This window comes from Liolophura sinensis, chromosome 8, assembly GCF_032854445.1.
Source record: "Liolophura sinensis isolate JHLJ2023 chromosome 8, CUHK_Ljap_v2, whole genome shotgun sequence".
NCBI classification, from domain to species: domain Eukaryota; kingdom Metazoa; phylum Mollusca; class Polyplacophora; order Chitonida; family Chitonidae; genus Liolophura; species Liolophura sinensis.
In genome coordinates, this window is record NC_088302.1 from 54,393,723 (window position 1) to 54,407,525 (window position 13,803).

At 38.4% G+C, this 13,803-nt stretch overlaps 1 protein-coding gene across 1 annotated transcript in view; it reads right to left on the reverse strand.

Annotated features, from left to right (window-relative positions):
* LOC135473922 (uncharacterized) overlaps nt 1-13,564 on the reverse strand; it is a 107,509-nt gene extending 93,945 nt beyond the window's left edge. The window contains 12 exon segments of the mRNA XM_064753863.1: nt 29-256; nt 1,064-1,147; nt 1,387-1,500; nt 1,972-2,060; nt 2,352-2,615; nt 2,929-3,044; nt 3,382-3,586; nt 4,207-4,548; nt 5,498-5,695; nt 7,218-7,465; nt 11,741-11,852; nt 13,092-13,564. Of these exon segments, the coding sequence (XP_064609933.1) occupies nt 29-256; nt 1,064-1,147; nt 1,387-1,500; nt 1,972-2,060; nt 2,352-2,615; nt 2,929-3,044; nt 3,382-3,586; nt 4,207-4,548; nt 5,498-5,695; nt 7,218-7,465; nt 11,741-11,852; nt 13,092-13,188 (2,097 nt within the window). The 5' untranslated portion in view covers nt 13,189-13,564.
* Nucleotides 13,565-13,803: the final 239 nt, after the last annotated feature.

A 13,803-nucleotide genomic window follows, 5' to 3' on the forward strand; every position in this document is an offset into this window, starting at 1 on the left:
CAGTGAAGATATAAAGCGTCAAACTTACGGTACAGCCGACCTGGCCTGCCAGACTGTAGAAGCCTGCATCACACTGTACAGGGGAGGCACTGACATCATAGCAGGAGTGTCCCTGAGGGCAGGATGCACAGGAAGATTGGCCCTCACTGTCCTGGTATGTTCCATGGGCACAGATCTGTGGGCCTGACAGAGGGGAGGGGCAATAATACCCCACAGGGCATGGCACACAAACAGTCCCATTAGAATATTCACCAGTCTGTAAAAGTGAAGACAAGGTTTCCCATTACAAATGTAATATAAAGTGCATGAGGGTTAGTAGTTTTGTGTGCATCTATAATGTCAACAAGTAATTCTGCCCGTATACCGCTTGCATTTGCAAGGTCATATGAAAGAGGTGGAAAAGTCAGTTATCAATATGGTCTTCAATAATTTTTTTGATTTTTCGAAACATTTCGAGACATTTGAAAATAATTTTTGTATGGTGGGTATTTAGGACCACCTCTTGGTATATACTGTCTCTGCATGATAATGTTTCAAATGAGGATATAATGTATGTTTAATAAATATATTAATTTTAGAATTTCTTTTTTTCAGCTAACAAATGCGTTGAAATTGAATTTTAATCAAATTAATTTTTTATATATTTATAAATTTTATTGCAATAAGAATAAATGCATGTCTTTGGATATTAAAAACAATTTACACTGAAATAAATTTATTAGACATGCATCACATTTTTATTTAAAACATTATAATGCGAAAACAATAAATACCAAGAGGTGGTCCCAAATACCCACCATACAAAACCATACCTATCTCCTGATAGAAAAAAAATTAAAGACCATATCTGCAGATAACTTTCCACACCCTTTCATCTGACATTTGCATCATTTTTATGTTTTCTTCTCCTTTAACATTTGTGGTCTAGCCTCTAATTAAGATTTGAAAAGCCCTATAATTCCTATACCCTACTGTAATCTACACTACCACCAGACTACTGTGGTGTGCTAAAACATGAGCAGCTAAAATCATAGCTCTGCTTTCTGGGAATCTGGTGACTTACGACACAGGATGTGGGTGATCCTCCAGATCCGCATGTTTTACCCGGTGGGCAGGAAGAACAACTTGTGGATCCAGCATTGGAGTACTGACAAAAAACACAAGGATTAAACATGGTCAATGGTTTAGTTCATTGTCTTGTTCAGCTTTTCATACGTAGACCTAGCACAAGAGTTGATTCCATGCATCTGTTTTTACAGATCACTCTAAATATCTTAACAATGGTGCACTGGAAATTATGATCAAACATTCAAACTTTCTCAACATTTATAATATGGAAGACAAATGTACAACTCTTTATTGAAGTTTGATTAAAGCAGAGCTGACCTCATCACTTGCACAGGGCACAGGAGAGGACGAGGGATCAGGACATCTGGACCCAGCTGGACATTCTGTACAGGCTGAATTCCCAGTCCCCAACACATAGAACCCAGATGGACACTGTCAACAAAAAGTAGATGTTCCCAAGTTCAGTTCAGAAAATGCAAATCGTGGAAAGCTTTCATTTACCAATCCCCAAAACATTCTTTACCACAAACTTTGTATGGGAAACATCAAGGCTTCCTTGCAAAGACAAAAAAAAAAACAATATCTCATTGCGTTCCATATTAAAAATATCCTAACAATCAGCGTACACGTAACATGTTATGATGTTTTCACGTTTGAGGCATATTTCATTTGAATGAATGAATGATTATGGCTTAACGCCACATCGGCAATATTTCAGCCATATCGTGGCGACATACTTCGTTTGAAGATAATTCAATACTGAAACTGTAAATATACACAATAAAAAGAATATCACACTGTACAATATGGAAAACCATGAACATGTAAGTATAAACATTTTAAGCTACAAATTGTGACAATAACATGTGAAAATTCATTGTTTTTGACATGTAGTTCACATACATTAATACATGTCTGCATGCCACGCCCATCTTGATACTGTCCTGCTAAACAGGCTGTCGGGGAAAAAAATGGGGAGGTGCACTTGTGACCTGAAAACATAAAACAGATAAAACAGAGTACAGTACAAAACAGATGTACAACAAGTCATTTATAGTTATTTAGAATGATATTAGAATGGGTTGGGTGCTGTTTTGCCATCAACTGTTATGTTAGAATAGGTTGGGTGCTGCTTTCCTATTAAATGTTATATCATATTTGTTTCTTCTATCTGAGCATCACAATCTGCCTTCAGAAATTTACGCCACTGAAATGACTTAAAACTCTGCTACTTTTCTAGTTTTATAAACAAAAGAGAAAGTGGAACAAATGCATTCACTAACCTTGTGGGCACTCTGTGCATACTGTCATGTTTGTGCTGGTTTGGTACCATCCTGAAGGGCAGGGAATGGGCTCTGTCATTGCATTATCTGGACAATAATGACCCTGGGGGCATTCTGAGCACAGAAGGCTGCGGTTACTGGAGTAGGAACCGGCAGAGCAAACAACAGGGTCTTGATCCTTATTGGAGCAGCTGTAGCCTCCTGGACAGGGGAGACAGCTCACATCTCCACCCAAGGAGTACTCTCCATCAGAACAGGACTGGGCTACACACATAACACAAGTACATAATAACCAAAATGACAAACAGGTATGAGTCAACTTTGTGTTGTGAAAATCAAGAGCTGCACACTTGATAAGTAAATGGTTCACTTCTCAGCCAGGTATTTCTGATGAACTTAACAGTTAACATACTACAATGTTTAACACACATCAGCATCTCTCAATTAATATTACACAGGATCAGAAGCACCATCAAACACTTATTCTGAAGAGACATTTGTTGTACATACAACAAAAACCATCCTACTCTTCTCACTAGGTCTTGTGCCTGTAACATCCAACCCACTACTAACTTACCTGCTGATGGTGTAGGACAGGAGAAACCTGCTGGGCATGGCTGGCAGCTTCCAACCCCCTCCACATCCTTATAGGTGCCTGGGCTGCAGGCCGTACACACCTTCTGGCCACCAAGACTGAAACCAGCACAAGTCAGTTCAGCAAGTGTCCACAGAGTATCGTTAGTGTTTTACAACTTTAGTCCGAAATTAAAATCAAACACTACTGATTAAAAGTCATTTACAAGTACTTCTGACAAAACTTACCATGACATATGCACTCATGAAAATGATTGTCCTAAGCAAAAACAATGGTGCACATACATTTAAATACTAATCTAGGAACATTTTATATACAATTTAGCTATAGCAAAAAACAAAATTGAGAAACAAAAAAAATATTATCAAAATGTTACACAATGTCACATAGTGAACATGTTTATGTGATCCACTATCTTGTGCTTAGATACAGTACCTGTATTCGCCCATGGAACAGTTACGAGGAGCCTGGTTCTTGCTGAGGCAGGCTTGTCCCTCGGGGCACACACTACAGGAGTCTGCCCCCGGGCTGGCTGAGTATTCCCCCTCATCACAGGGGCTACAGATAGTCACACCCAGGGGACTGAACTCTCCAGCCAGGCAGTTCACTGCAGAGCCAGTCACATCCGGGCACTTCATCCCTGTAGATTTTACACAAGATGATGACCTCCATCAACTGCCAGGTTAACACTTTCATATTGTTTCATACTGCATTGTAGGTGGTTAATAGATATAGTGATTTGAACAGTAAGTAAAAATTATGCCAATTGTGTCAAATATATCATGTAACCTGAACTTTGTCATCTTGTTTTGTTGTTTGATGAATTGCGCCTCAGAAACTCCTAGCTCCTAGTAGTGAGACAATATCACGTGAAAGCAGAATACTATGCTGCTGTTATACTAACCTAAGCCCTTTTAAGCTTACTACAGAAAAGAGTTACACACCTGCAAAACAGAGATCATAGGTTACAGCCTTTTTGACTGGGGCATATGTCCTGTTCATACAGGGCACTGATGTGGACATGCCGTCACCAGTACACTGATGGCCATGGGTGCAGACAGCTAACACTAAGCTAAGCTTACTACAGAACAGAGTTACACACCTGCAAAACAGAGATCACAGGTTACAGCCCCTAAAGACGGGGCGTATGTCCTGTTGAGACAGGGTTCTGGTGTGGACATGCCGTTGGCAGGACACTGATGGCCATGGGTGCAGACAGCTAACATTAAGCTAAGCTTACTACAGAACAGAGTTACACACCTGCAGGACAAAGATCACAGGTTACAGCCCCTAAAGATGGGGCATACGTCCCGTTCAGACAGGGCTCTGGTGTGGACATGCCGTCGGCAGGACACTGATGACCACGGGTGCAGTTAGAACAAGAAGAAGAGCGGCTAGCAGCGTATGTCCCTGCCAGACAGAGGTCAGGACTCTGGGTGGAGGGTCCTGGGCATGCATAACCCTCTGGGCAGTCCTGACAGCTGAGGGAGAAGGCAGAGCTATACTTCCCACTCCCACATGGTGTCCGTGTGGAAGCTGTACAGTAGTACCCCGCTGTGCAAGGCTGACAGGAAGAGAACCCTGGTGCATCACTGTAGTAACCTGTCAACAGAAATCATGATACATATATACATGTACACGGGTATAAATTAATACAATAGCTCCAAAAAACACTCGTAATAAAATTTCCTGTCTAAACACATATGAAATAACAACAGACAGTGTGAGCCATAGAGGATGATGCCCAACACCTGTAAATATCACATAATTTGTTAATTTGGTGTAAAAAAAACATGTATTTTTCATTTCACTCACAGAAAAAATTGCAACGAAATCATGAAGGAAAAATTTACCAAATGTTAGACAACCATAAATGTCACTTGTAATTGTCCCCTGTAGTTTGTCAGATATAGTTAGTGTTCCTTGACAGGTTAGCAAGTACATGTACAGAGAAACCTTCGAAATACCAAAATTATAACTCTTTCTGGCACAGGAATATCACTGGCCAAAAAACAATATACTACTGTCTTTGTGAATCAACAAAAACAAAAAAGCAAAAAAAAAAAAACATATTATTTATATATGTGTGTATGTATGTATGTATGCTTTTTTTTTCGGTCATATGATGAAAAGGATTCATCAGCTGTGTCTTCTAGTGACTGGGCAAGTCCATATTGCCAAAGTGCTGCTGCCCCTGAAACATCATGCCGAAGACACCAGACATGACACTGTGAAAACCAGTCCTGTTTCCTTACTCTAACCTCTGAGTGCTGAGCGCCAAGCAAGGCAACAACAGGAACCATTTTTTAAACTCTTTGGTATGATTGGACCCCGCGATTGATCTTGGGTCTCCCGACTTTGAGGTGGGCGCTCCAACTATTAGTCCATCGAAACAGTAATACAAAAACAACATATTAATGACTCAAGCAGCAAAATGAAATACTGCAACTGTCACAAAACACAAAGATTACAGATAAGCATATTTATGATAATCAGAATCTTCATGAATACCAATAAACAAACCAGTTTCAATGACTGATAAACTACATACCTGAGTCACACTGTGAACAATTAGTGGAGGATGAAAGTGCGTACTGTCCAGCAATACACTGACTGGGTGAGGATGATGGGTTAGAGCATTCATGACCTGAGGGACAGGGGATACAATCACTCTGAGAGGTATCATTCTGGTATTCCCCCACAGGACAGGCTATAGGAGCTGACATCCCATCATTTGGGCATTTAGAACCTGTAAACATAGACTGAGGGGTTAGAGCATTCATGACCTGAGGGACAGGGGATACAATCACTCTGAGAGGTATCATTCTGGTATTCCCCCACAGGACAGGCTATAGGAGCTGACATCCCATCATTCGGGCATTTAGAACCTGTAAACATAGACTGAGGGGTTAGAGCATTCATGACCTGAGGGACAGGGGATACAATCACTCTGAAAGGTATCATTCTGGTATTCCCCCACAGGACAGGCTATAGGAGCTGACATCCCATCATTCGGGCATTTAGAACCTGTAAACATAGACTGAGGGGTTAGAGCATTCATGACCTGAGGGACAGGGGATACAATCACTCTGAGAGGTATCATTCTGGTATTCCCCCACAGGACAGGCTATAGGAGCTGACATCCCATCATTCGGGCATTTAGAACCTGTAAACATAGACTGAGGGGTTAGAGCATTCATCACCTAATATACAGGGTGTCCCAGAAGTCGTGCACCATCCTGATTTTCATTTTTTTTTCTGTGTTTCAGAGTTAATACTGATTTTAAATTTTTTTTTCTCTCTTTCAGAGTTAATTATGGCTAATAACTAATAGTACAAAAAAGAGTTGAATTGATTTTTATGTTTGGAAGAGATGGGGCAACACACCGCTCTGTAGCTCAAGCATTCAACCTCAACCTGGATGGTGCGTGACTTCTGGCACACCCTGTATACACAAGTCAAGCATTATCATGCCATGATCACTTTTATTACTAGTATATTTGTAACAAATAACTTGTAATTGTTAACTTTTGGATTTTTGCAGTTGAGTGTGGGGAACATGGGGAGGTGCAAGATAATTACATGTACATCACCCTATGCTCCTAGTACTCCTATAGATGTCAATTAAAGAGAATTACTTTTCATATACTATTTATGATTTTGTAAGACCATAAACATGATTTCACTTAGCTGTTTAACAATACCAATTAAAAATTCATCATTGTTATCATAATTTAAGGATTTATTTATTTTATTTGATTGGTGTTTTAAGCCATACTGAAGAATATTTCACTTATACGAGGGTGACAAGGGTGGGAGGAAACCGTGCACAGCATGGGGGGAAACCCACGACCATCTGCAGGCAAAATTTATGAAGCTTTATGTTATACATATATCTATGAAAGCCCAAATGATATCCAACAATAACAATACTTAGAACTTTTGGATCTACTCATGCTTACTTACCATTGTAAATTAATATGGCAATTATATAGTTAATGACTATTCTTGATTGTTTAGTCAATTCACACTATATTGTTTCAATATTACCACAATATACAGTGTAAAAGAACAGAAATATCAATGTACTTAATTACTGTAAATACATTTTCTAGTTAGCCGTTTCCAAGAAAAAAAAAGTTGTGCATGTATTTTTTGGAGTGGAGAATGGTCTATATATGCTGTTGTTACATTATTCTGAACAAAACAGTCATTTAATTAGCAAATCAGTGTGAATACAGTATCTCTGTACACTTCACATGACAACTCACCTGCGGGACATGGCTGACACTTTAAGTCTGTATCTGAGCGGTAACTCCCTTGTGGACACACCTCACATGCTGTTCTCGAAGAATTTGCCACTGAACCAGCCAGGCAAGGCACGCATGTAGCGGAGCCCTGGGAAATTGCTACACTAGCTTCACTACATTGGAGACAATCTGCCACATCAGAGCTGCCTGAAATCTGATTGGCCGTCCCAACAGGACATGGCTCCTGCCCTGAGGTCCCACCTGCACAACTACAATGTAACAAGAGTGACTATCACAGAAGTGCTCTCAATATTAATATACATGTAAGTAAAATGTCCCGGCCTTAGAGTCTTCTGGTAAAACTGTTTTAATGTAATGCACACAAACTGCCATACAACACTCTTAGTTGAACAACAGGGATATAGTATTGAAGGTCAAAAAGAAAAAAAACAACACTCTGGTGGGGTAAATGAATAATGACAAACAAAAGTTTTTGGCTTGGATTTCCAGATCTCGAAATGTTTTACACTGACCAAATCCCAAACACCAAACCTGCATAGTAGCTCTAGCGTAGACACATATATACAAATTGGTAAAGCCTATTTATTTCACTTTGACTCCATAACAATGAAACCGGCAACTCAAGCACCATGAAGTGAACAAGATCAGAAAGCTACGCAAGGCAAAGGCATGTGGCAGAATTGCTGTGTCAAATGGTTACCAACCGGCATCACAATTAAGGCATTGTAGAATCTGTCAACAACAGGATGACATCTGAGCATTTTACACGCGTATTTCAAGACATTTTCAAAGAAAAGACAACAAAGGACTCAATATATATATGCACTGATAATGTATCCCGCATGAAGTTTAACTTAGAATTGGTAGCTACCAAAGAACTCGCCTGTATGAGACACATGGATACAAAACTTCACCTCAATGCAAAAAGAACAGAAATCCACAGTTTGGTAATTTACTGTAATTAATATGCTCACAGAGCATCAGCGATGGTACCTACCCCTTGCATTATTGTGCTTTACATGCATGTAAAACTTCAGGTCAATACAAGCTAGACATACCCAGCCCTAACATTTTATTTAGCAGTGATTGTAATACACAATACACTAAGTCAGGAGTACGACGTCAAACCACAAGCACTCACTAAGTCAGGAATTCAGTAATTTACGGTATTTATTATGCACACATTCAATCAATGATGGAACATCCCTCTCATGCTATTCTGATCTACAGGTGTACAAACCCTGAGCTCAATACATGCAGTACTTCTTGAGAAACCACCCCTAACACTTTCTTTCACATTGATTCTTATACACAATACAAATTCAGGAATTCAGTAATTTACGGTATATAATATGCACAATCAACGATGGAACATCCCACTCCTGCTATTGTGCTCTACATGTGTGCAAACCCTGAGCTTAAAAAGCATAACTTTTTGTCCTTGTGATATTGCAGTTCAAAGTAAGCAAAGTCGCACACACACAGAGAAAATCAAAAGTGCCACTTTTGCTTTTAATTTTGATCAATCAGACTCAAGTTATCTCTATAACCCAAGAACACAGCTGTTTCCACTTACATCACCCAAACCCTAGTTTACCTTCTAACCATACATGCATGGCATATAAGTGACATGACATCTTCTTTCCTGTCACTTCAACATATTGCTGTTTCCACTTATATCACCCAAACCCTAGTTTACCTTTTAACCATACATGCATGGCATATAAGTGACATGACATCTTCTTTCCTGTCACTTCAACATATTGCTGTTTCCACTTACATCACCCAAACCCTAGTTTACCTTTTAACCATACATGCATGGCATACAAGTGACATGACATCTTCTTTCCTGTCACTTCAACATATTGCTGTTTCCACTTATATCACCCAAACCCTAGTTTACCTTTTAACCATACATGCATGGCATACAAGTGACATGACATCTTCTTTCCTGTCACTTCAACATATTGTATATCCCACAGTCTCCCAAAAGTTCCAGATTAAAAATTGATTTATTGAGTTATAAATCACATCAGAAAAATATGTTTGTTCAGGTATGTTTCCACCCCTCTTCCTGAATAACTCTAGTAATTATTATCTGTTTGGTAGATTAATACAGTATGTCATTACGAGGTTGGATGATAAAATACGTTGTATCACAGCCATCCCTTCAGTCTACTTGCATGAGATCATAATTTCCATTTATGTGCAAGCGGTTTTTCATTTCTGGGAGGAAGAAATGTACTGTATGCACATGCCGAACTCTGTCATCCCCATACAGTTAGTATTTGCTTCACTTCACTCTGTCACTGTCAGTGTATTCATTGCACTGGAAGTGAGACATTTTGATAGCCAGTCAGTTACCATTGACGTTGAAATGCATACAGAACGGAAAACTCCTAGCCGAAGAAATTCTATACTTCTGAATACATAATATTGGTCAATGGAGTGTGACAGGTTAAATTGGCCTGATACGTGACAATGCTACCTGTAATTAGAGAAAGGCACAGCCTGGCAGTGACTCAGGTAAACATGTTTTATCAGAACTGAAATCATAAAAACATACACAACCCCGGCTGGAGTATTATACAGAGCTTGGATCCCTGCCAGGACTGTCAAGTGATTAAAAGAGAGAAGTACACACTTGTACCCGTGTCATGCCCGTGTGATTCCAATCCATGGGGGTAATACCACAGATTTCCTAAATTATAAATACCTTTCAACAAAGCAAACACAGCTCTACTTCTGGCCTGTTTGGTCATGAGTTACACAAGTATGTACAAATCCATGAAGACAATAACCAGAGTCTTTGAAAAGTTGGTTTAGTATTTACTTCTCAATGAGAACAGTTAACACAGGTATTTCTGACAACTACCTTTAATGCCATGTCCCATACTGACTGACAAATATAATCTACCACTACTAGCTCATTTAGAAAATATTACCAGTGGTTGTTAAAATCCAAACCAATGAGGTCTGTTTGTTCTGCTCTGACATTAACAACATTAATTGTAACATGCTCTATAATATCATTTACATATATGTTTATAATAGTCTAAATACATAATCTAAAACAAGTTCATGTAATCTGAATCATAAAATATTTGTGAACAACCAAATTGTGAAATAACAGGTTTTACACCGAAGTTAAAGTGAGTGAAAGATTAAAGTAAGTGAAAGATTACAGAGAGGAAGCAAGGATCAGTGGAAAGACCACTCAGCAATGTATCTAAAATTAACTTTCTTTATTTTTCTAAAATTTAAAAAAGAAAAATGAAAAAAAAAAGATGAAATAAAAACCAGATCTGGGTATAGTTTTCAGTGGCCTTTGCATTGACCATTTAAACTGGACATTTTAATATTCTTTTACTTAAAAATGGTGCCATATTTAATGTCATAAGAACTCAGGCTCAAGATATATATATATATATATATATATATATATATATATATACATACATATATACATATATATATATCTTGAGTCCAAGTTTTTATCACACTGACCTCCACACAGCACAGTGGCTGGGGAGAGCTTACTGTATGAACCCAAGGTTTTTTTCATGTAGTTCCTTTGTGTACACATGGAAGGTTTATAATAAGGGTATTTGTGCACAGTCCTGTCAATAAAGCATACAAATCCAGCACACACTTAAACATATACAATGGACAAGCTGGCATAGCTGCCACTGAGTAGTCCATATACCTAAGATTGGCTAGTCAATAGGACATGAGAAAGTCTGCTATCAGTCTGTCACGCCTCTCAAGATCAATACTGATATTGCCCTCAGTTAATGCTCAAAGAATTTCCAACAATTATAAATTTAAATTTTCTGACAGCTGATGACCATGTCAAAGCATGCAAGCAGCAATATGCACATAAAAATGTAAAATAAAAAATACCAAAAAAAATACAGAAATACATATAAATATGTGTACTGTTTCAACCTTTTCAACCACCTCTACAACCAATATTTTGAAACATTCTGAGAGATCTGTTGGGTGCAGAGAAATAAACTGCACAGTTTTATGAAGCTTGTGTCTTTGCTGACAAAAACTAATCAATTTTGGGCTCATTTTCACAATAATTGTATGCATGAACTCCAATGAAAAATGTGCTTTAGTCACTGATAAGGTTGAAGATTTACTACAGATTTTGACCTCAGGGTTGCTGGTAACACTTTATCTACCAATTCCATCCATGTTTATTTCACAAGACTGCCTCAGACACCCGCAGGCTGAACCTATAGTGGTCAAGGTCCCGTCCACGAGAGAAAATCGTTTTAAAAGTTTTCTGGAAAGCCCTAATATCCCATGTTTTCTGGCACTTTAAATGACTAAACTGTTGAAGTGTGGATATTAGTGATACTATTTTGGTAGCTAATTTCAAACATACATGCAATGTAATAATTCACATTAAAGGATCAAATCCTTCCTGTTAATGTCACTGTCTGTATATATGCACAAATTAATCAATTAACAACAGACTTGAAAATGTCCCAATAACTGATTAATGAACTTACTAGTATCCTGGATCACATGGCACACATAGAGAGGAGTTGGAATGGAAGTATTCCCCTGCACTGCAGGATGTCACGCAGTCCACTGTACAATTACACTGGCCTGACACAACACCTACAAAAACAAAACAAAATTTAATTCAACTAGAGAAAAACATGTTATATACATATATAAATTCTTCAAGAAAATATTACACTTTGTGTAAAACCTTAACTTCCAAGCCCAAATGTACATACACACTTTCCTGTCTTGGTAAAGCTGGTGATGTTTTTATCCATTTTGAGAGAATATTAGGCTGCTATTGCTAAGTAATAATATTCACAAACCCCATGATGATGTCAGCATTTAAAAAAAAAAAATAACAACAAGTAATATAACCAATAAGGCTATAGGAAGTAACTTGCACCTGATTGGTTAAAATTAATAACGACATTACCAATTTTCTCATTGTACGAGATTTTGCTTATATATATTTATGATGTTGCGTTACGGAGAGATATAAATTTTGAACTTGTATCTCTCCGTAATGCAACATCATAAAAATTTCAAGGTATGCTTTTTAAACTTTGTGTGATACTCTATTACTAGATGCATCTGGTCTAGTGTTGTCTTTTCTTTTCAAAGCCTTGTTTGTTCCATTTCCATTTCAACACTTTCAAATTTATCACGCTGCTTCACTGAACCACAATGGTGAAGACACCAAACATGACACCCCAGCAAATCACCTACTTACACCGACCAAGCCCACTGGTCAGTACTTCACATAAACCTGAAGACAAGTGAGGGTGTACCGGACAGTACTGTCAAATTTTAATGTGGGCGTTGTAGGTTGCTGTCCATTGTTAGTTGCTGATGATACTTATTTCGGTCTCATTGTGAAAACGAGCCAAGTCATGCCCTCTGCCATATGTTGCGAAAAGCGATCTCAAAAAATGCCCATGAAGCTTGTTCCTTGGCTTTTAGCTACAGGATTAATGTCACTTTCAACAGTGCCGGTGTTTTACAGACAACAGAAAATATACTAAAAGGAAACTATACATTTTCTTCAACGCCAATATGCCAATGTTACATCATCTACTTGCACAGTTAAGCCTTGTAATATGCAATTGTGTTCTTAAATTAAGGAAGCAAATTTTTCTCACTGACACATACATGTACACACAATGATGTGGCAGTCAACTATCAGATCATGAAATATTACCTAAATCGCTCATTACTTTAACTAAACTATAATGTACATAGGCCTATATTTTCTGTACACTAACTTAATTTTTTTTCATACGCTACATTTTTACCTAGATGTGTATTTTGTTTAAGTAAATATGTGTATGTTTACAATATAGAGATACTAACCTGCCCAAGCAGAATAGAGCACCACTACCAGCGCGATGACCAGTGTTCTCCCAGCAGACCTATCCCCGCCTCCACCATGTACAACCCACCAGTCCATGGTCCTACGAAACTCCACGAACTTCAGTAATTTCTGCGTTATTCCATGGCGTTATGAACACGAAGAGCCGACCTCAACAGAGCACAACATAAATCATATATCGAAAAACAAGAATTTCGCACTTTCCTCAAGTTTGCTCGAATCGAAAGAAACAAGTGCCCGTTTTTCACTTCACTTGTTGATGTTGTAATGTCTCAAAGGCATCAGAAACTTCGTAACTTCTGTGTGTTTTCATTCGAAAGTTACCACAGCCCGTAAAAGGTTAAATTGACTCATGTGCTAAACCTCAGAAAAACGGGTTCATAATCTCCTGATGAAACCACATGTGAAAAGCGATCGGTTCACGCTGGACGATTTCCTTGAACACGCCCGGTCCTGTATTGTAAACATGATTACAAAATGGCGACCTTTCACCTCTATCAAAGGCAGAGCGTCTCGTTACCTAGCGACCTACAGACATTTCTTATTTATGGGCGTGAGTCGACATCATGTAATCCACCCTTATACAAGAGCTCCAACATGTCGACCTGTTATGTATCAGTTCATGTACTGATGTAAGCATACATACTAACCAAGTTGTATCATTCCTTGCAGGTCTATGTAGTCCTTGAGAAA